Genomic DNA, 22,397 nt, shown 5'->3' on the forward strand with positions numbered 1-22,397 from the left:
TTTTTTTTTTTTTTTTTTTTTTTTTTTTTTTTTTTTTTTGCGATGGAGTCTCTGTTGCCAGGCGCTGGAGTTCAGTGGCACGATCTTGGCTCACTGCAACCTCCACCTCCCAGGTTCAAGAGATTCTTCTGTCTCAGCCTCCGGAGTAAACGGATTACAGGCATGTGCCACCACACCCACCTAATCTTTGTATTTATAGTAGAGCCATGTTGGCCAGGATGGTCTCCAAGTCCTGACCTCAAGTGACCCACCTGCCTCAGCCTCCCAAAGTACTGGGTGGTGAGCCACCACGCCCAGCCAGGATTATTTCTAGAGAGTTGTTTAATCTTTCTTTAATGGCGTTAAAGTTGCTAAATGAACTAGTTGCAATGTGTGTATTAGACATAGGTTTCATAATATTTTGGTTATTCTATGGACATTTATATTTGGTACTTTTGGGAATGTAATATACCCTTTTAAAAAGAAGTTTTGCAGCCAGGTGCAGTGGCTCTTGCCTATAATCCCAGCTACTGGGGAGGCTGAGGCGGGATGATCCTCTGAGCCCAGGAATTCGAAGTTACAATGAGTTATGATCATGCCACTGTACCCTAGCCTGGGTGACAAAGTGAAACCCTGACTCTAAAAATAAGTAAATAATAAGAACTTTTTCAGGCTGGGCGTGGTGGCTCATGCCTGTAATCCCAGCACTTTGGGAGGCTGAGGCGGGCAGATCACAAGGTCAAGAGATCTAGACCATACTAGCCAACACAGTGAAACCCCATCTCTACTAAAAATACAAATTGGCTGGGCGTGGTGGCATGCGCCTGTAGTCCCAGCTACTCAGAGGCTGAGGCAGGAGAATCATTTGAACCTGGGAGGCAGAGGTTGTTGCAGTGAGCCAAGATCAGATGCCTCTGCACTCCAGCCTGGCCACAGAGCGAGACTCCATGTCAAATAAATAAATAAATAAATAAATAAATAGATTAATTAATTAAAAAGAACTTTTTCAAAGTGCAGATATACTTGTTATTATAATAGTTCTTCCAAATCCCCATGAGACAGCAACTCATCCCTGCCTAACAGATGAGAAAACCACAGAATATTACATGATTGGCTTAAGAATTAGGGCCGGACGCGGTGGCTCACGCCTGTAATCCCAGCACTTTGGGAGGCCGAGGCGGGTGGATCACAAGGTCAAGAGATCGAGACCATCCTGGTCAACATGGTGAAACCCCATCTCTACTAAAAATACAAAAATTAACTGGGCATGGTGGTGCGTGCCTGTAATCCCAGTTACTCAGGAGGCTGAGGCAGGAGAATTGCCTGAACCCAGGAGGCGGAGGTTGCAGTGAGCCGAGATCGCGCCATTGCACTCCAGCCTGGGTAACAAGAGCGAAACTCCGTCTCAAAAAAAAAAAAAAAAGAATCAATGACAGGCCTGGACTCCGCTAAGGCTCCTAGAGCCTAGGAAAAAGAACTCAAAAGACTTGCAAACGAGTCATTACATACTGTTGCCTGAAGGGAGCTGAGGACTCAGTGCCAGTTCAGTTGCCACAGATCTCTTAAGTGAGACAGAGCTGAGATTTAAACCCTTGAGTAGATGATAAAGCAGCAAACTACTTAATGGTTGATATGGCATCTTATGATTAGGCCTTTTTTGTCAAGATAAAGCACAGGATTGGAAGATCCCCCCACTGGCAGTTGCCTTTGCAAGGAAATGTGAAACTAAAATCTTAGATCATGGGGTGAGGCAAAGTGGTCAGCCACACAGGGCATTTGAGCATCTGATGTGGTTCAAGTTTGGTAAACTAGCTTAGAGATGCTATGCTGTTTATGGTGAGAATGCAGTGTGACTGGGAATGATTTATGAAGAACCTATTGTAGTTTAGAATCATGTTTATGCTTTCCTATCTTTATATATCTTAAACTTGAATTTAATTGTCCTTGTGCTGGAAGACCAGTTATTTTCTATTGTTCTCAGGTTCTAATTTTGCTATTAAAGAACTTTCATTTTGAAAAAAAATCACTCAATCTAGAGCTGCTTTTGTTCAATTCCTTCTCATACCTTCCGTATTCCCCCTCCCTCAACTTGTAACAGCAATTTTGAAGCAAATGTATGTGGGTGGTTTCCATGGCACAAGACAACAACTTTCACGGAGAGAGAGGGCACTTCAGCTTGAGCTAATTGGGTATGACGTGTTCCCGTGTTCTGGTGTGTAAACACAGATGCCCTAATATTGCAGGTATTTCAGCAGTTGATCAGGCATGTTAGAGAAGGAAAACATTTAGTCTCATTATTCCGAATGACAAATGCAGCGGAGGAGAAAGGATGGGCAACAGTGATGCCGGGAGATTGGTTCATTTGAATCGTGCTATACCCAGCTCCCTTAACTGTTCTGTGTTTCTGTTGACAGGACCAGGAAGAACAAGCTTACTTTGCAGTGTTTGATGGCCATGGGGGAGTTGATGCTGCTATTTACGCCTCCATTCACCTCCACGTTAACTTAGTCCGTCAGGAGATGTTCCCCCATGATCCTGCTGAGGCCCTGTGCAGGGCCTTCCGGGTCACTGATGAGCGGTTTGTACAGAAAGCAGCCAGGGAGGTATGCCCCTTTCTCACAGATTCCAGCTGGAATTGCGCTAGCGGAGCTCAACTTAGTCTGTGTGGTTAAAGGGCTATTTAGATTTTCTCTTTCGGGGCAGACATTATCCAAATTGTATTCTTGACTCATAGTATTGGATTCTGTTGTAGTTCTAATTGCCTTCTCAGGAAGCTTTAGGGGGTACAATGATGTACTATATAGAAAGTCTCAAGCTGTAATTTTCTGCATTCATTTCTGTAATAATTGCCGGATTTGGCAGGTGAGTTTCATCTTTCTTTTATTCACCATTGCTTGTCAGGTTCACACCAGGACCATCTCTCTAAGCAGACTCTTGCTGACAAGATCTGGATATGGTGAATAAAACAATGGTCTAAAAAGGAAACAGAAACTGGGATTACTTCCATACATTTGGTTCTAAATGGGTAGGCAGTGTTTTGCTGTGTATCTCTTGAGGGAAAATTCTCTTGGAGAAGGTGAATCCTTAGATGATCCTTGAGCTGATTTTTCTCTTACTGGCAGAAAAGTCAGAGCTCCTGTCCTACATTGCTAAGGTTAATCAGACCTAAGTTTTTTACTTTGAATGAATGGCAAGGGCTCTGTATTAAGGTCTAAAGGTTAAAAAAAATAATTATCATTCTGGGTATTGGTACATAATTAACTACAGTATAATTAACTATAGTATTCTATATTGGTTTTGTAACGAGGGGTGAATAGAAAGAAAATGACTTTTAATTTTTAAAAGTAATTACAGAAATAGATACAGACAGAAAATAAGACTCCTGCCCTGTAACTTAAACATTAACTTTTTTTTTTGAGATGGAGTCTCGGTCTGTCGCCAGGTGGGAGTATGGTGGTGCAATCTTGGCTTACTGCAACCTCCGCTTCCTGGGTTCAAGTGATTCTCCTGCCTCAATCTCCTGAATAGCTGGGACTACAGGTGCGCGTCACCACGCCCAGCTAATTTTTTGTGTTTAGTAGAGACAGGGTTTCACCATGTTGGCCAGGATAGAAACATTAACTCTTTTTAAAATGGGCTTGGAGGCCAGGTGCGGTGGCTCATGCCTGTAATCCCAGCACTTTGGGAGGCTGAGGTGGGCGGATCACAAAGTGAGAAGTTCAAGACCAGCCTGGCCAACATGGTAAAACCCCGTCTCTTCTAAAAATACAAAAAGTTAGCTGGGTGTGATGGCACACGCCTGTAGTCCCAGCTGCTCAGGTGGCTGAGGCAGGAGAATCACTTGAACCCAAGAGGTGGAGGTTGTAGTAAGCCGCGATTATGCCACTGCACTCCAGCCTGGCTGACCGAGCGAGACCGCCGTCTAAAAAAAAAAAGAAAAAGGGCTTGGAAAGATCAGGGTAATCATTTAATCCATTTTTTTGATAGCATAGTTAATGCTACCAGCAATAATGGGGCTTGGAATTAATAAAACAATAATTCAGACCTATTTAGTATTAAGAAAGAGAATTATTTTTTATGTCTTCCCTCCCCTAAGTTTGGATTAATATGCAAATCCAACAGTAACCAGTAGAGTCCACACAAAGAGGTGGGGCTGAAGAATAAAGCCGCACTTGACCTCAGAGCTCCCAGTCTCTTGAGGACCTGCATTCTGCTTGGCTCTGCCTCTCTTGAAGCTGTGGGCTTTCATCATCTGAGCTGAGGACAAGAGCGGGCCCTGAGAGGTGACCTGTAATCACCAATGTTAAACAAAGAAAATCACTCTGTCTTCTTCATCCTCTATTCCTTTTTCTCTGCCTTCTCAAAATTATGTTTTTTTTTTTTTTTTTTTTTTCTGACCATGTTTACCTCATTTGTTTCGTCAGTGACCCTGGTGGCTCTCAGTTCTGCCAGTAGTTCTGAATAATATAGGTTTGTCTCAGCAGCCCCTTTTTTGCTCCTTATGCTTCCATGTGCTGCTAACTGCTGGGAAGAAAGCAGCTATTCCTGTTGTGAAGCAGCCCTGCCTCCTGTTCTCTCCAGGGCATATGCACTAAAGTGTCTTTATCATGTGTTCTAGGGGGCTGAGTTTTTGAACATTCTGTGTGGGAAGACATTTTATTGGTGGGTGAGGATTTATAACAAACTTTCCCTATATAGGGAAAATGAGAAGTTGTTTTTCTCATTGGATACAAGAGGCCTTTTACCACCCCTGACGCATTGGTTCTAATTTAGGCCAGGTCCTTAGTAACAGAAAGTCATGCTTGTTTGGTGGTGACTCATGTCAAACGGGGATGTCATTTTCGTATAGTAGGATCAAGAGCTTTAAGTACAGTGATAGCTACTGCAGTGAGATTCCAGGCTGTTCGTTCTTTATGCAGTGTTCCAAAAGCAAAGGCCCCTAAAAATATTGGTAGGGAGGATATTTTTTAAAAGTACAAGCATCTTAGTACTCCAGGGAACGTAAGCTGTCTCTTGGCTCCTTAGCTTAATTTCCAGAGATTAGAGCACTTGTTGTGTACCAGTCAGATGTTTTATATATCATTTGGTACAGCCAGGATTGTCCGACTGAACAAATAGGATGTCAGTAATGAAATGGAGAGCAGAATATAGATATTTTTACTCTGAGGATTTGTATAGGGGATTTGGTGTTTTGACTGGGAGGAAAAAGAATTTCCATTCTGTTTTATGTACTAATCAGTTACCTGCCCTTGGGCAAGTCACATAACCTGCCGTAGTTTTCTTATTGGTATTTAAAGTGGAATTAAGCTTTGCACAGTGGCAGTATCGTAGCCAATGAGGTTTATCCGAGGCACAATTATTGCTAATTGAAAACTTTCCCAATACCCTGTCGTGACAACTTGCAACACAGTCGGCACTGGCAATTTTTGACAGTCTCTACGGAGACTGATTAAAGTGGAATTAATAATCATCCCCGCCTTGCATATCACAGATCAGGTGGACTTATATGTGTATATACACATAAATAAATATATGTATGTAAAAATGCATTGAGATATATGAATTATTGTGTATTTGTGAAATTCCATTATCAGTAGCGTAGCTCCCAGCTGAAGAGCTTACATTAATTATAAATTGCTTCTCAATAAGAATGTAGTATCTATTTCTTTTCACTGAATGTGGTTTTATTTAAACTATTTTCAGAGCTTAAGATGTGGGACCACAGGAGTGGTGACTTTCATCAGAGGCAACATGCTACACGTGGCCTGGGTGGGTGATTCCCAGGTTATGCTTGTGAGAAAGGGCCAAGCTGTCGAACTAATGAAGCCACACAAACCTGACAGAGAGGTAAGTATGGTCTGTTTTAATAGAGCCCATGCTCTAGTTATTAGTTTAGATTTTCTATTGATTAGGATTGACCTAATCTTTTTTTTTGAGATGGAGTTTTGCTCTTGTTGCCCAGGCTGGAGTGCAATGGTGCAATCTCAGCTCCCTGCACCCTCCGCCTCCCAGGTTCAAGCGATTATCTTGCCTCACCCTCCCTAGTAGCTGGGATTACAGGCACACGCCACCATGCCCGGGTAATTTTTGTATTTTTAGTAGAGACATGGTTTCACCATGTTGGCCAGGCTGGTCTTGAACTTCTGACCTCAGGTGATCCACCCGCCTTGGCCTCCCAAAGTGCTGGGATTATAGGCGTGAGCTACCACACCCAGCCAGGATTCACTTAATAATTATTATTATTTCTTGAGATGAAGTCTCACTGTGCCACCCAAGTTGGAGTACAGTGGTGCAATCTTGGCTCACTGTAACCTCCAACTCCCTGGTTCAAGTGATTCTCCTGCCTCAACTTCCTGAGTAGCTGGGATTACAGGCATCCGCCATTATGCCCAGCTAATTTTTTCTATTTTTAGTAGAGATGGGGTTTCACCATGTTGGCCAGGCTAGTCTCGAGCTCCAGACCTTGTGATTTACCTGCCATGGCCTCCCAAAGTGATGAGATTCCAGCTGTGAGCCACTGCGCCTGGCCACTTAATATTACAATTATTGCTACAATTATTATAATTATTGCTATCAGCAGCTGTGCCCACCCTCCAATGGAGAAACAAGGAGAACCTTTTCATAAGCAGATAAGTATTATATTTGTTGTTTACTGTTAAAGTAGATGAATAAATCCTGAATCCGGTTATTTGCTTCTTTTTATTGCATTGCTGTTTAGGACGAAAAGCAACGAATTGAGGCCCTTGGAGGTTGCGTAGTCTGGTTTGGTGCCTGGAGGGTGAATGGAAGTCTGTCGGTCTCCAGAGCTATTGGTAGGAAAAATAATTTTTTGTTTCTCCAAACTGTCCTCTTCTAGCTCATTGTCCTGTATTAACTCTGATGCAGGAAACCTGAGATGATAATTTATATTACCAGAGTGCTCATTATTATTCTTTAAAATAATAATTGGATAGGCCGGGCGTGGTGGCTCAAGCCTGTAATCCCAGCACTTTGGGAGGCCGAGGCGGGTGGATCACAAGGTCAAGAGATCGCGACCATCCCGGTCAACATGGTGAAACCCCATCTCTACTAAAAATACAAAACATTAGCTGGGCATGGTGGTGCGTGTCTGTAGTCCCAGCTACTCAGGAGGCTGGGGCAGGAGAACTGCCAGAACCCAGGAGGCAGAGGTTGCGGTGAGCTGAGATCGCGCCATTGCACTCCAGCCTGGGTAACAACAACGAAACTCCGTCTCAAAAAAAAAAAAAAAAATAATAATAATAATAATAATTGGATAATGCCTTTTTAAATAATTGGATAATGCCTGTTTTGAATTAATTAAACCTGTATATTTATATACTTAAATTCCATTACTGAAAGAGAACCATATCAAGAAATGTAGAATTTACTTTCTATGCTTTTTAAATTTTATTTTATGGAAGCCTTTAATCATCAGTACACAAATCTGCCTTAAACCACACCAGGCACAGTGGCTCACATCTGTAATCCCAGCACTTTGGGAGGCCGAAGCAGGCAGACCGCTTGAGCCCAGGAGTTCAAGCCTGGGCAACACAGTAAGACTCCGTCTCTTTAAAAAAAAATTATATATCTGGGCATAGTGGCTCATGCCTGTAGTCCTAGAACATGGAAGGCTGAGGCAGAAGGATTGCTTGAGTCCAGGAGTTTGAGGCTGCAACGAGCCAAGATTGTGCCACTGCACTCCAGCCTGGGCTAAGGGAGTGAGATCCTGTCTCAAAACAAAAACAAAATATCACAGTTTTCCTCATTTCATTGCATTTTGGATCAAATCAGTATTTTCCAGAGAATGAAAGCCTTTCACCATATTTTATCCACATTTATTTTGTTTATGCCTTTAAGTTATTTCAATGACAGGCTGGGCATGTTGGCTCACGCCTATAATCCCAGCACTTTGGGAGCTGAGGTGAGTGGATCATGAGGTCAGATCAAGACCATCCTGCCAACATGTTGAAACCCCCATCTCTACTAAAAATACAAAAAATGAGCCAGGTGTGTTGGCACACACCTGTAGTCCCAGCTACTCGGGAGCGTGAGGCAGGAAAATCGCTTGAACCCAGGCGGAGGGTGCAGTCAGCAGAGATTGCATCACCGTACTCCAGTCTGGGTAAAGGAGTGAGAGACTCCATCTCAAAAAAAAAAATTATTTCAATGAATTTTAAAATGACATAAATCACAGAATAATAGGAAAAACATTGTGGTTTGTAGATTAAAACGACTTTCTGTATGTGGTACAGTAATTTGTAAGATAACCCTGGGGTTTCAAAGAACCCTATATCCCTGGGACTTAAATTTTTCAAAAGAAGGGGAAAGTCAAACTCAGTCTAACACCTAGAGATTAAACAGCTAAGTTGGCTGGACAAAAATGCAAGGGTATAAGTTCAAAGAATTAAGCTATTTCTGCCTTTGTCTCACTTTGGGCCCTGGGTTTATTAATTTAGGCTTCATGGCTTCACTTCCTGTTTTTAAAAAAAGAATAAATCAATATGTGTACTATATGGGTGATATGTACATTGCATGTATACTGCAGTTTTTTATCTGCTTCCCTAATGAAATGAAGTAATTAGACATGGGGATAACATGGATAAATGGAATTCACATCTAGTCTCAAAATTTAGTTAATCATTAACAAAAAATTCCAGAACATGAAGAAAATCTTAAAGGATTGTGCTTTCACCACTGATTTGAGTTCCTCCCACTCTTTGGGAAGTTGCTGGCAAGCTGTGAAGTGGCCCAAATATGAGCAGAAAGCTGAAAGGGAAATAGAGAGCTAAAAGTCTACAAATACCTCCTGAAAAATTGAAAGTTGGCTTTACCTTAGACTGGAGGGAGTTATTAGGAACTCTAGAATAAGGCCAAAAAGGGGAAATTGCTCATTTCTAAAATATACCCTTATATAGAATTATTATTTTTGGTAGGGAAAATTCTTTATTATGCACATTGTAGGAGGTTTAGCAGGACTGTCTAACACCCATTAAATGCTATCATTGAACCAGGGGACCATACTATCTGTGGAACTAATTTACATTAATGATCATTATATGAATGCTTGAGTGGCCGGTGAATTCGGTTGACAACTCAAACCAAACACCTATTTCTCCTCATTTGACCTGTCTTTGTCAGAGGATTGAGGATCTTTTTTTCTTTTTTTCCTGAGATGGAGTTTTGCTCTTGTTGCCCAGGCTGGAGTCCAATGGCACGATCTCAGCTCACCACAACCTCTGTCTCCAGGGTTCAAGTGATTCTCCTGCCTCAGCTTCCCAAGTAGCTAGGATTGTAGGAATGTGCCACCATGCCTGACTGAATATATATTTTTAGTAGAGACAGGATTTCTCCATGTTAGTCAGGCTGGTCTCGAACTCTTGACCTCAGGTAATTTGCCCGCCTCGGCCTCCCAAAGTATTGGGATTACAGGCATGAGCCACCGTACCCAGCCGAGAATCATCTTTTTTTTTTTTTTTTGAGACAGAGTTTCGCTCGTTACCCAGGCTGGAGTGCAATGGCACGATCTCGGCTCACCGCAACCTCCGCCTCCCGGGTTCAGGCAATTCTCCTGCCTCAGCCTCCCGAGTAGCTGGGATTACAGGCACGCGCCACCATGCCCAGCTAATTTTTTGTATTTTTAGTAGAGACGGGGTTTCACCATGTTGACCAGGATGGTCTCGATCTCTTGACCTCGTGATCCACCCGCCTCGGCCTCCCACAGTGCTGGGATTACAGGCTTGAGCCACCGCGCCCAGCCTGAGGATCATCTTTAATGCTTATTACAGAACTAACTTTCAAGAGAATACCAGCCTCTTCTAAAAGGGAAAACTAAAGCAGGGAAGAATGTCCCTTAATAAGTGACAATCTCAGAGACAAGGCTGAGCGTGGTAGCTCATGCCTGTAATCCCAGCACTGTGGGAGGTCAAGGTGGGAGGATTGCTTGAGCCCAGGATTTTGAGACCAACCTGGGCAACATAGTGAGACCTCATCTCTATTTTATTAATAAAAACTAAGCAATTTAAGAGTGAATAAGGGAGATTTCATACATGGAGTGACTTTTGGGTTGAATGTGGAGGATATTGTGCTGGGAAGGAAATCCCTACACAGGTAGAGGGGAGTATAAATACATAGGGGTTTGAAAGGGCATGCATATTTTAGGAAAAGCAAGTACCAGAGGTTAGAACAGAGATGGGAGTGGTAAGAGATGAGCAGTGTTGGTGCCAGATAGCGAAGGGCCTTATGTGTGAAGCTAAGTAGTCCGGACTTTATTTACCAGGTGAATATGCAGAGGGGACACAGGGTCAGATTTGTATTTGTAAAGATAATTGTATGAAAGCTGGGCTACAGTAGAAACAGCCTGGCTAGGAGACATTCATACAATTTGTTACAGAGATGAGGAGAGCTAAAAAGGGATATGGAGGAAGGTATCAACTGATGAGATAGATTGGTAGGTGGGAAAACCTACTAATCAACAATCTGGTGCACGGGAATAGGCAGTAACGTAAAGGAGCAAGTGTAGATTTAGTTTCTTGAGCAGTTTGATGGTGAAGGGGAGAAAGGAAGTAAGTGTGGTGGCTTAGAAGAGGGTTCATTTTTGTTGTTTCTATTTTTAGGATGAGGAGATTTTAGATTTCAGCATGTTTATAAGAAAAAAAAGAGAGCGAGTAGAGAAGCCGGCGTTCTGCGCAGGTGCAGTTAGGACGGGAAGAAGACACCTCTTAGCCTGAGAAAACGGTAGCTCATGTAGGGGAATCTCTACAGATTAAAAAAGAGTGTGGGGGGCAGGGGTGGGAGGGGAACTGAGAAAATTCAAGCCTGATCAACTTGGCTTTGAAGTGGGAAATCAGGCCATCTACCAAAATCCAGTAGCTTAAGTGGATGAGGGAGTTGAAGAATTTGAGAAATAATTGGAAACCTCATGGAATAAAATAGGGGGTTGCAAAAGGACAAGAAAAAGGACTCCTGGGCAGAGTTCAGCTCTACTTAGGAAATAAATGATACGTAAACTTTAAAAGGTTTTGGACAGTTTCTCCCCATGAGCCCTTCAGACTTATGATTCAAAGTTGACAGAGGCATGCTATGTTTCCTAATATATGAAGAGAGGAGGTTGAAGACAAAAGGATGTTGCCATTTCTACCATCAAATGGATATTCATGCCCTCCTACCAAATTAGGGGGTGAAATGTCATGAATTTGACACCCAACAGTAGAGCAGGTGAAAAGCCAGAACTTTGGCAGCATTTTCTCTGTGCAAATCTTTGTATGTTCTGTTCCAGACTAACAGTTGCAGTAGTCTTTTAATTGAAGCACTAAAACAAGATTTTTGGGAACAGTGTGACTCAGAAGACATTTATTTTTAGAGGTGGAATTCAGAAAATAATAATGATGATAATCATATACTCAGGTAGAGTAGGGTATGGGAATTTTAGTAAATTGGCAAAGGACACTGAATCCCATTTTGGGTTTTATTTATTTTTTATTTTTAAATATCTCTTAGATTTCTGCATTTTCTGTTTAAGTAGATTGGGTTTTAATGAGCTCTAGCAGGCTATGGAGGCACCATAGCATGGAAGTGAAGTTGATTAAATTAAAAGGATGCTTGGGAAAGATGGTTGACTCCTGTAAGAAATAATGGAGAAGAAGCCTAGATGTGAGTAAGATGAGCAGGTTATACGTTTGTGAATGGAAGGTGTGAAATGAACATTTATAACATCGAAGACTAATTTCTTACCTAATACATATACTAACCTGAGTAATTATATTAAGTAATTATTTGTTGCTCTGTGTATCTAATCATGCAACCTGCTGGACAGGGCATGTGCCCACATTGGTTCTAGCAGAGTTATTCACAGGGTTCCTAATGAGCTTTCTGTCCTATCTGAAGATTAAACAGAGATGTAAAATGTTAGAAACTTTTTTTTTTTTTGAGACGGAGTTTCGCTCTTGTTACCCGGAGTTTTACTCTGGTTCGCTTGGAGTGCAATGGCGTGATCTCGGCTCACCACAACCTCCGTCTCCTGGGTTCAAGCAATTCTCCTGCCTCAGCCTCCCGAGTAACTGGGACTACAGGCGTGTGCCACCATGCCCAGCTAATTTTTTTTTGTATTTTTAGTAAGAGACGGGGTTTCACCATGTTGACCAGGATGGTCTCGATCTCTTGACCTCGTGATCCACCCGCCTCGGCCTCCCAAAGTGCTGGGATTACAAGCGTGAGCCACCGCGCCCGGCCTTTTTTTTTTTTTTTGAGACAGTCTCCCTCTGTCACCCAGGCTGAAGTACAGTGGCTCGGTATGGGCTCTGCAACCTCTGCCTTCTCTGTTCAAACGATTCTCCTGCTTCAGCCTCTCAAGTAGCTGGGACTTCACGTGCACACCACCAGGGTTGTCTAATTTTTGTATTTTCAGTAGAGACAAGGTTTCACCATGATAGCCAGGCTGGCTTCGAACTCCTGACCTCAAGTGATCCTCCCGCCTTGGCCCCCAAAAGGTATGAGTCACTGTACCTGGCCAACTTTCTTGGGTCAGAGAGAACCTATAACAGATACTAGAAATAATGAAATATAGTCATATCACTCAAGTGAGTTTATCTTCATTTTAATCTTCCCTGAGTCCAAAAGTTCAGTTTTAGCGCAATGGAAAGGATAGTAATTGATGAGAGTTGTGTAGGTAACAAATAGAAGAGCTACGACTTGGACCCAGGCAGTCTGACTCTAGTGCTGGTGTCCTTAACCACTAAGCAATATGCCACTGCTGTATAATAAAGCCATTTGTAAATATCTGGAGTTTGTTTTTTGTTTTTATAATACTATTTAATGGTGATATATGATACCCTACTCTAGGAATTATTGCTCATTATCCTGTGTGTATTGTTGTTTTTTTTTTTTTTTTTGTAAACAAGTGAATGAGAGGCCGGTTGCAATGGCTCATGCCTATAATCCCAGCACTTTGGGAGGCTGAGGCGGGCAGATCACCTGAGGTCAGGAGTTCGAGACCAGCCTGACCAACATGGTGAAACCCCATCTCTACTAAGAATACAAAAATTAGCTGGGCATGGTGGTATGTGCCTGTAATCCCAGCATTTTGGGAGGCCAAGATGGGCAGATGGATGCTTGAGGCCAGGAGTTTAAGACCAGCCTGGGCAACACAGGGAGACCCTATACCTATTTAAAAAAAAAAAAAGAAAAAGAAAGAAAAATTAGCCGGGCATGATGGTGTGTACCTGTAGTCCCAGCTAGTTGGAAGGCTGAGGTAGGAGGATCACTTGAGCCTGAGAGATCAAGGCTGCAGCGAGCCCTGATCATACCACTGCACGCCAGCCTGGGCGACAGAGTAAGACCGTCTCAAAAAAAAAAAAAAAAAAAAGTTAACTAGAGTCCCTTGTAGTAGTCATAAGCTATTTGGTTACCTGACAGGCTAAGGACCTTTTTCCTGTGTTCTCACAAAGTACCTAAAGGAATGTAATCAATGTAAACAGTGAATGAATCTGGAAGTGCTCTGGATCTGAAAGTCCTAAGTGAACAATTATCTTAGTAGTCTGGTAATAGAAACCTAGTTTAGTGTGGGCCCGAGGTCTGCAGTCTCACTCCTACCCCAAGCACCCTACTCTCCAACTGCAGGTTACTCCTTAATAGTCCAGTTCCCTCAACTGAAGCAACTTCTCTTCCTGGTGATAACTGACTTACCTTTCAGGACCAGTGAAAGGATGAGCGAAGCAAGGATGAGATGTCATTCTTTCTTCTCTAAAGACAGAAAGGCCCAGAGAGCCCTTGGGTTCTCACAGTTGTTAAGTGGGGAAACACACAATAACAATAAAGACAGAAGTGGGTGATGGTGAGAGCATACGAAGAATATGGTAGTCTCTAAATAGAAGAGAAAACAGGCCATACATTTTGTCTGTTCTCTAGAAGTTACAGGTAAAGCACCATTAAAAAACAGAAAGCCAGGTGGGTTGGGAATCAAGAAAACTGCATTCAGCTCCCATGTGTGAGGCCTTGGGTCAGCGACATAACTCTTCCTAGCTTAAGAGAGTTAGACTTGATTTATAAAATATCGTGTAACTCAAACCTTCCTTCATGCTCACAACATGAAGCTATTTATTGATTTCTAAACAAGAACAGAACAAAAATTGTTAAATGGAGAATGATCAAAGCTTTGGTTTCTTTCTTTGAATGTGGACTTGTTCTCAAATTTCAATTAACTCAAACCTAACCACCTGCAAAAGAACAGATCTACCACATCAACCATATTTTCCTACATAGTGTACTGAATTTTCAGAACATCAACAAACTTAGATCTGACATTGTCGTTAGACTCAGCTAAGCCTAAATAATAGCCAGAGGCACATATTCAGAGTCTAAGCTACATAAGGACTTATGCCCAGTAACTAGCAATTATTTAACTGGGAATAAGGAGTAAATAGATCTGATTACCAGAGAATTTAAATATTTTGTCCAAAACTATTTTAAAAATTCTTTCCAGTCAGTTCAGTTCACAATCCAGTAAGTTGTGATCAGAGTCATGGCATTGTTCATAAATGTTCTTAGCACACAAGGTAAAACAAAGGCTGACTAACGATGCCTCTACCCTCTGCTTCCCACAGGAGATGCTGAACACAAGCCATATATCTGTGGGGATGCAGATTCTGCCTCTACTGTTCTGGATGGGACCGAAGACTACCTCATTCTGGCCTGTGATGGCTTCTATGACACCGTGAACCCTGATGAGGCAGTGAAAGTTGTGTCCGACCACCTGAAAGAGAATAATGGAGACAGCAGTATGGTTGCTCACAAATTAGTGGCATCAGCTCGTGATGCTGGGTCAAGTGATAACATCACGGTTATTGTGGTATTCCTGAGGGACATGAACAAAGCTGTAAATGTTAGTGAGGAATCAGATTGGACAGAGAACTCTTTTCAAGGAGGGCAAGAAGATGGTGGGGATGATAAGGAGAATCACGGAGAGTGCAAACGCCCGTGGCCTCAGCACCAGTGCTCAGCACCAGCAGATCTAGGCTATGATGGGCGTGTGGATTCATTCACTGATAGAACTAGCCTGAGCCCAGGGTCCCAAATCAACGTGCTGGAAGACCCAGGCTACCTAGATCTCACACAATTAGAAGCAAGCAAACCTCACAGTGCCCAGTTTTTGCCATCAGTTGAGATGTTTGGTCCTGGTGCACCAAAGAAAGCAAATCTTACTAATGAGTTAATGATGGAGAAAAAATCAGTTCAGTCATCATTGCCTGAATGGAGTGGTGCTGGAGAGTTTCCCGCTGCTTTCAATTTGGGTTCAACAGGGGAGCAAGTATACAGAATGGAGAGCTTATCTCCTGTCTGTCTAGGGTTGGAAAATGAACAGTTAAAATCCCCAGGAAACAGAGTTTCTAGATTGTCTCATTTACGCCACCACTACTCAAAGAAGTGGCACAGATTTAGGTATAATCCAAAGTTTTATTCATTTCTCTCTGCTGAAGAGCCTTCCCACAAAATAGGCACTAGCCTGTCCTCACTTACTGGAAGTGGGAAGAGAAATAGGATAAGAAGTTCTCTGCCATGGAGGCAAAATAGTTGGAAAGGGTACAGTGAAAACATGAGGAAGCTCAGAAAGAGTCATGATATTCCATGCCCAGATCTTCCTTGGAGCTATAAAATAGAGTAATTTTTCTTTCAAGTAGGCTAGCTAGCTCTCCCCCAATAAAAACACCACTATCATCAGACTAGAAAACAAGGTAGACATTTCTAAAACATGTGCTTCATTATGAATCCATAGATGGCTCAATTCTTCACTGTAAATAGATCTCTAGGAAACTCAAAGTACAGTGTTTTCAATCTAAAAAAAAGTATTGGCAGTTTCACTTGCAAAATTATACAACTGGTCCCTGTGATGTGTCTCGACACCTATATACAACCCCCTTCCCACCATCCCTTCATGTCACTAGTGGAAGCTTTCAAGTTAGTTATTTCAGTCAGGATATACAGTGTTGAAATCTCAATGCAGTTGAAATCTGGTCTGATGTGCCTAATATATCTATGGAAAATTTAATGCTGAATTAAATTTAGTTGGGAAATGTCCCTCAAAATCCTGGGCACTATGAAGGAACTCCCTGCCCCCTCACCTTTTTGGGTAGGTAAAGACTAAAAAAAAGCCATATGGATTAACTGGTAACAATGAAAGTGGTAAATTAGTCTAAAAGTGTCATATTCACAGACTTGTGAGGCAGTTTATAGTCAGAAAAATTTACTGATTTTTTTCCTGTAACATAAAGGACTGAAATTTTTTTTAATTAAAAATTTCCTAGGGCTATAGTTATTTGGGAGTTTCATAACCTGTTATGGTGCTTTTGGAGGAATTTTTATTACTTAGCATTTTAGGAGACCGCTGTCAACTGGTTTTAATCTATGATGCTAATGTGTTTTCCACTGTACCCTCATCTCAGGAATAAAACTGGTTTAATGGAGATGTCAGGTACAAATGTACTATAGAGTCAAAATGCCATTTACAAAGAAAATCAAAAGCATTTCTATATATATATTTTAGTTCAGACAGCAAAGGCATGTATTACTATAAAAAGTGATTTTAGAGAATGAAAAATGCTAGTTTTAACTTCTCTAAAATTATTTCCCCCATGGGAGTGAAGTAATTGGCATGAAGGAGGCTGAAAGTATTGCCTAAAGGGAGCCCAGAGGCCATGAGAAAGCAGATTTCCAACAGCCAGGTCTGTTTAGTTGTAATTGGAGGACACGTCAGTGTCCTTCTAACATGCAGCTTTAGACTGCAGAGACAGGACATGTGCTTCTCATTTCAGTATTTAGTTATACTAGATATTTTGAAACTGTCTGCTTTTTGCTGTTTCTGCAGTTTCAAGCTAGAAGCATGTCGTCAACTAAAGACAACAAATAAACTATCAGATTCATTCATTTAGTGAAGCAGTCTCTGATTCTCTGAGAGTCACGAATGTCTTGGTGTTACCCTCCCCATGTCAACTGTGGACCAGCTCAGCCAGTGCCCACGGTAGCCCTTCTGCAGTGTCTCTCACACGGGAAGGACAGGACGCAGTGAGTGCTCTTGCTGGGAAATGTCCCCCACCTAATCATGTGTTTATAGGATAGTAAATGATCCTCAGGCTCATAACAGAAGACTAAAAATTCCTGCATTTTAAGACATAGATGACTGGCATATCTTGGGTACCAGTACAGCTATATCAAATAGACAAAAACAGCTTCACTTTAGCAATGATCAGATTGTTAATCTACAGATTTTATTTTTAAAAATTTGGATGTAAGTAGAGACTTTCAGTATTTGTTTTCTTTGATTTTGAAGTCATTTCTTCTTCTCAAGTCTGTGACAAATGGTTGAAAAGGAGTCAGCATGGCCCCAACTATAGCACTAGAATCTTTTCATCATTCTGAGGCTTTGCCCCACACGTGGACCTCACTCTTATCTGTCACTTTCTGAAGCCTAGATCTTGTTAACAACCCATCAGGCGCAGTGTCAGTTTCAAATCAAATTATCTAAGAAAACAAGAAAAGAGAGGCAGCAGAATATTGGTACACATTATAGTCCAAAGTGCTTAGTGAAGTAAAAAAAAAAAAAAAAAAACTTAAAAAAATTTCTATAGTTGTCTATTAGTAATGTATGTGATCAGAGTAAAGAAGGTAAAGGGAAAAAAACATGATAGGCTTTTTCAGTGGGGGGAAAAAAATGGCTGGATGAAACTGGGACAAAGACCCATCTTTAAGGGTCTGGATTTTGTAGGTCAGACTACACAGCAGTGTTAACTCATTTCTCATGCCATTAGCTCTCTAGAAAATAAAGCAAAGTAGTTCTAGTGTGGTCGTTATAAACCAGTATTGTAAAAAATAGCAACTATTCACTTGTTCACAATATGCATATTTATAGTTAAGTACCATTTGTAAGGTAAGTCCTTTAAAATCCTATAATACATACTAAAATAGTGGTTATTGGTCTGATATATGCTGCTCTTGGTTCTATAAACTAGATAAAAAGCAGTGCTTTGTGAAATGCAGTGTTATATCTTAATGCCACTGGTGATAGAAAGTAGTTCCCTTCAGTTCAAATCCTGTGCCCTTATTTGCTGCTTGCTGACGTAAGCAATAAGTAACCCTCTAATGGTATCTACACATTTCTGTAACTTGTATTTAATGATGGTGTATCTGGTGATTGTAAAAATATTAGACAGATATAAAAGTATCTATATAATATATATAAATTGTTAATGCTGAGGTAGAGTCTGTGAATTATGTGTTTTGTATTTTTATTCATTGTGTAATTTAGTGGTGGTGAAAGTTCTACACTCAATCCTTAAAGAGTGGCAGTATCCCTTTTTCAATTTAACATGGTCTGCATCAATCTGTTTGCCTGCTAAACAAGTTTTGTTAGAATAGGAAATAGTAAAACAAATACAAACAAGAGTGTAGTACTGGTTAGGGAAACAGACTTTAGGTCACCAACTGGAGTCATTACAAACTCCTTGTACATTCACTGTGAGTTTCAAAGGGAGTCAGTCCCCAATTTAAAGGTTTCCTTTGTTCACTTTCTAGATGTGTACTTTTGAGGGAGATGAGGTTAGGCAACACTACAACAACACACACTGGGGCTATTAATCTCATTTAGGTCTGTACTGAGGAGGATGGGTAGAAACACATATGTACATACCTTTTCTTTACCTAGAAGTGCCATCCATTGTCCTTGAATTATTATGATTAAAGTTACTGTTGCATTTAACTAGGAGGCTCCTTGAAAGTAACACCTTTTTCAAGGACAATGGCAACAATATCAATGTCAACACTGAGTCTAATTTTGACCACATTTATAGTGGTATAGTGTCAATACTGCATTTTCATGACAACCACACTCCACTGTTGGAACACTGTGCCAGTAAGAAGTGCAACATCCCATAGGCAGATGAAAATGATGAATGGACAAGTTCAGTGTTTACAGAAAAACTGCTGTGGTTGAAGTACTTCCTTCCCCATCAAGTCCTTGCTAAGGCTTTGTGAGAAAATGATCTACATTTTTAAAACTAATTTATTCATTCTGTGAACATTCTCACCTAAGCAAGGCTATAAGGGAATACTATATACTTTTGTCCAAACTTTAATTTGAGACTGTTTTTCTTTGAATCATAAGTTGGCAAAAGAATTTTTTTTCACCTTTGAAAATCACATGATATTAAAGGACAAATACCCACTTCTATTCTGACCTGCAAATAGCTCAAATGTCTCTTGCAAAACAAAATAAGACACTGCCAGTATTATAACACAATTATTTTTCAGAAAAATGGTATGATGTTGAAAAATAACTGTTACTTCCTATAGCAGCATTTTATCTTCTATTTTGAAGACCATTTATTGTACTAATTAGAAAATATAAACTAGGACAGGGAACTCCAGACTGACACAGCAGTTGTTTTTTGAAAAGGAAATAAACTTTGATGAACTAGATAATCAGATACATCACTGTAAACTCTTACCCTAGGTGCTCTTTGGTGAGACAGGCTTTGTTCTCTTGTTCATAACATTTCTCTGCAAAGAATTCTCTATGGAGTGAAGCGAATGAAGTTAATTATTTCTTACCAAGTAAATTTATCAATTTACAAATCTGCTCTACAGCTCACTTTTGAGTTCGGTTGTAATCATGAGTGATCCTTCATATTTTATTAAAACTGTTCATTCAGGTAGGGAGTATGTTGAAATTTTGCCAATTATCTTAATAAAACCCGGCAATTTAAAACCACTAGTCATTTGTCTTTTTATTTAAAGGAAGGGTAAGTTATGTAGTGTTTAAGTTTGTGTAGATTCCTTCAGAATTGGAAAATAAAATCCTGAGGTGGACGTTTTCTTAAGGTTGGAACACTTAAAATTTGCTAAATGCTGCTATATTATTTTACCCCAGCAGAGAGATGTTTCGTATGATACCTGTTCTCTTCATTAGTTTGAGGGGAGAGAGCGGTGTTAGAATCCTAAAAGAGAAGAGGAACTGGACCTGCCAAAGGGCTAAGTGTTTTTGGGTTCTCCTTCTCCCAGCTACTTCATTCTTAGAACTCTGCATCTAACAAAGTTTTCCCATTTTACTTCGCCTCTTTTAGTTTCAACCTAGAAGAAAGTAAGTTCTTAGTTTGGCCGATTATTAAGCCAAATCAAATTGTTACAGGCTTATCAGGTCAAATAAAACCCAGTGGGAGCGGGAGCCTATGGAGCAGCCTTTCCCACATGCACACCAAGAGACACTGACTGACCTGCAGATCTCAGACAAGGACTCTGGCCAGCAGGATCTGCAGGGCAGGAATGGAAGGGAGACTCCCTGTCAACATGCCAGCCAAAAAAAGGATTTTAGAAAGAGAGCAGCCCGTACAACTGATGTCCTGGACTCCACAGTGGCTAATCTTACCATGCGTTCATAAGCATCCCTAGGCAGAGTTTTAAAACTTCTATAAATCTAGATTATGAAGGCATGTATTGGTAAATGTGGGAACAAGAGGTAGAATGAGAAGTCTAAAAATATTACCACAGAAAGATTCAAGTGAATATGCAAAAAAGAAAATAGCTCGTGGGGTTTTCTATTTCAAATTTCTCTATCTTACCCTTTATAATTTAAACATTTAAAAATTTAGATAAATTTAAAATGGCCCTTTTTCTGAATTGTGGTTTGAGGATTAATTACACTCATTTTACTTTCAATAAAATGTGTATTTTGCATATATATATATTTTGAATCACAGCACCTCCAGCTTCCCCTCTGGGATGTAGGGATAGAAGGAAGATTTCTTCCATTCTTACTATGCAAATAAGCCAGATGGACTATAAATTAGACTTTTTTTCAAATCCACTGGAAGCTGAGGTTGCAGAATAACCAAATGGCCCCGAGTGCAGAGGGGCAGTTGCCTGCAAGTGGAGAGAAGACACTAGCACTAGTGTCCGTGGGGTCGCTGTATACAGACTGGAAAGAACATGCTAGCTAAAGTGATGATCAGTGAAGGCAGAACATAGGCTGCAATAAGATGTGAAGTCCCATAACGTGAAGGCCTGCAGAAACTGGGGCAGTCGCCTATCTTGCAGGCTTTTTTTCACAATCTCTACCAGGGGCTCAGAGAAAATACTGGAAAGAGCCTTAAGAAGTGTCAGCTGTGACGCACACCCAGGGGAGTATACAGCAGCCTTGGACACGGGTAAAGGAACTTACCATACTCTTTCTCTCATCTCACAGAACAGAAGTGTTATTCTAGGAGGGAAAAAGGGCACAAATACTGTTGCCCTCTGGATCCTGGTGAAAAGTCACTGCGGCAGAGGGAAGGGGCTAGGGAAAAAAAAGCCCCATCCCAGGGGAGGGGCAGAGTAAATGAAGATCCTTCCAAACCTAGGGACACAGTGCCTAAAACTGCAGCTTAATCCAAGAATACCAGCCCCTCCCTAGCCCCCAGTTACACTTCAAGTAACAGCAGAATATTTCCAAGAGGACGACAGGAGAGCAACAGAAGCACACCGAGAGACCCTCTCAGAGACCCAGCAGAAAGCTTCTGAGCCTGGAACGCAGGGTCAGAAACACAGTGCTCTGGCATCCAACCCCAATCAGAAATGCAGCCTATCATCACAGGAACTTGAGACCACTAAGGATAATCAGCAAATCCAATCTTGAACCAAGCACAACTCCTAACTACTATTAGGTTGGCACAAAAGTAATTTTGGTTCTTGCCATTACAAAAGCGAAAACCATAATTACTTTTGCATCACCCCTAATACATTATTTCCATCTCTGCAACAGAGGTCTTAGCAGCAGGAAAGGCCAGCCCACTTTCAGGTGTAAAAACTATTCATCAAAGTATCTTGTCCTATGTGAGGTGTTGCTTTTAACAAAATACAGTCACATGAAAAGCCAAGAAGAAAACATTCTGAAGAGATGAAAGAATCAGAACCAGCCTCAGACAACAGAGATTTTGGAAGAAAGAGAGAATTTTAAGTAATTATAGTTTTGGAATGCTGAGGTGGGAGGATCACCTGAGCTCCGAAGTTTGAGACCAGCCTGGCCAACATGGCGAAACCCCATCTCTACTAAAAATATAAAAGCTCCGTGTGGTGGAGTGTGCCTGTAGTCCCAGCTATTCAGGAGGCTGAGATTGCAGTGAGCTGAGATTGTGCCACTGCATTCCAGCCTGGGTGATGGAGCAAGACTCTGTCTCAAAAAAAAAAAATTATGTCAAGAAAAATGGTTGATACTATGCAAGATCATATGGGTGATTACAGCAAAGAGATGGAACCTATAATTAAATATTAAATGTAAAACATGAAAAATGCCGTAACAGAGATGGATGAATGGCTTCAGTTGGCTAATCAGGCTCTAAACTGCTGAAAAGAAAATCAGTAAAACTTAAAGACAAGTTAACAAAAATTACCCTAACTGAAAC

General features: G+C 41.1%; 1 protein-coding gene and 1 non-coding gene across 3 annotated transcripts in view; both read left to right on the forward strand.

Annotated features, from left to right (window-relative positions):
* The window catches only part of PPM1E (protein phosphatase, Mg2+/Mn2+ dependent 1E), a 33,839-nt gene extending 14,110 nt beyond the window's left edge, over positions 1-19,729 (forward strand). For both annotated transcript variants that reach the window (XM_032280679.1, XM_032280678.1), the window contains 4 exons: positions 2,394-2,582; positions 5,683-5,826; positions 6,698-6,791; positions 14,577-19,729. In XM_032280679.1, coding sequence (XP_032136570.1) covers positions 2,394-2,582; positions 5,683-5,826; positions 6,698-6,791; positions 14,577-15,634 — 1,485 coding nt within the window. In that variant the 3' untranslated portion in view covers positions 15,635-19,729. The remainder of the gene's footprint in view (positions 1-2,393; positions 2,583-5,682; positions 5,827-6,697; positions 6,792-14,576) is intronic.
* LOC116553612 lies at positions 5,285-5,424 on the forward strand. The gene has a single exon (XR_004269834.1). It is a non-coding gene; the product is annotated as a U4 spliceosomal RNA (small nuclear RNA).
* Positions 19,730-22,397: the final 2,668 nt, after the last annotated feature.

The sequence above is a fragment of the Sapajus apella genome, unplaced genomic scaffold (genome assembly GCF_009761245.1).
Source record: "Sapajus apella isolate SASKATOON/1434 unplaced genomic scaffold, GSC_monkey_1.0 scaffold12, whole genome shotgun sequence".
Lineage (NCBI taxonomy): Eukaryota > Metazoa > Chordata > Mammalia > Primates > Cebidae > Sapajus > Sapajus apella.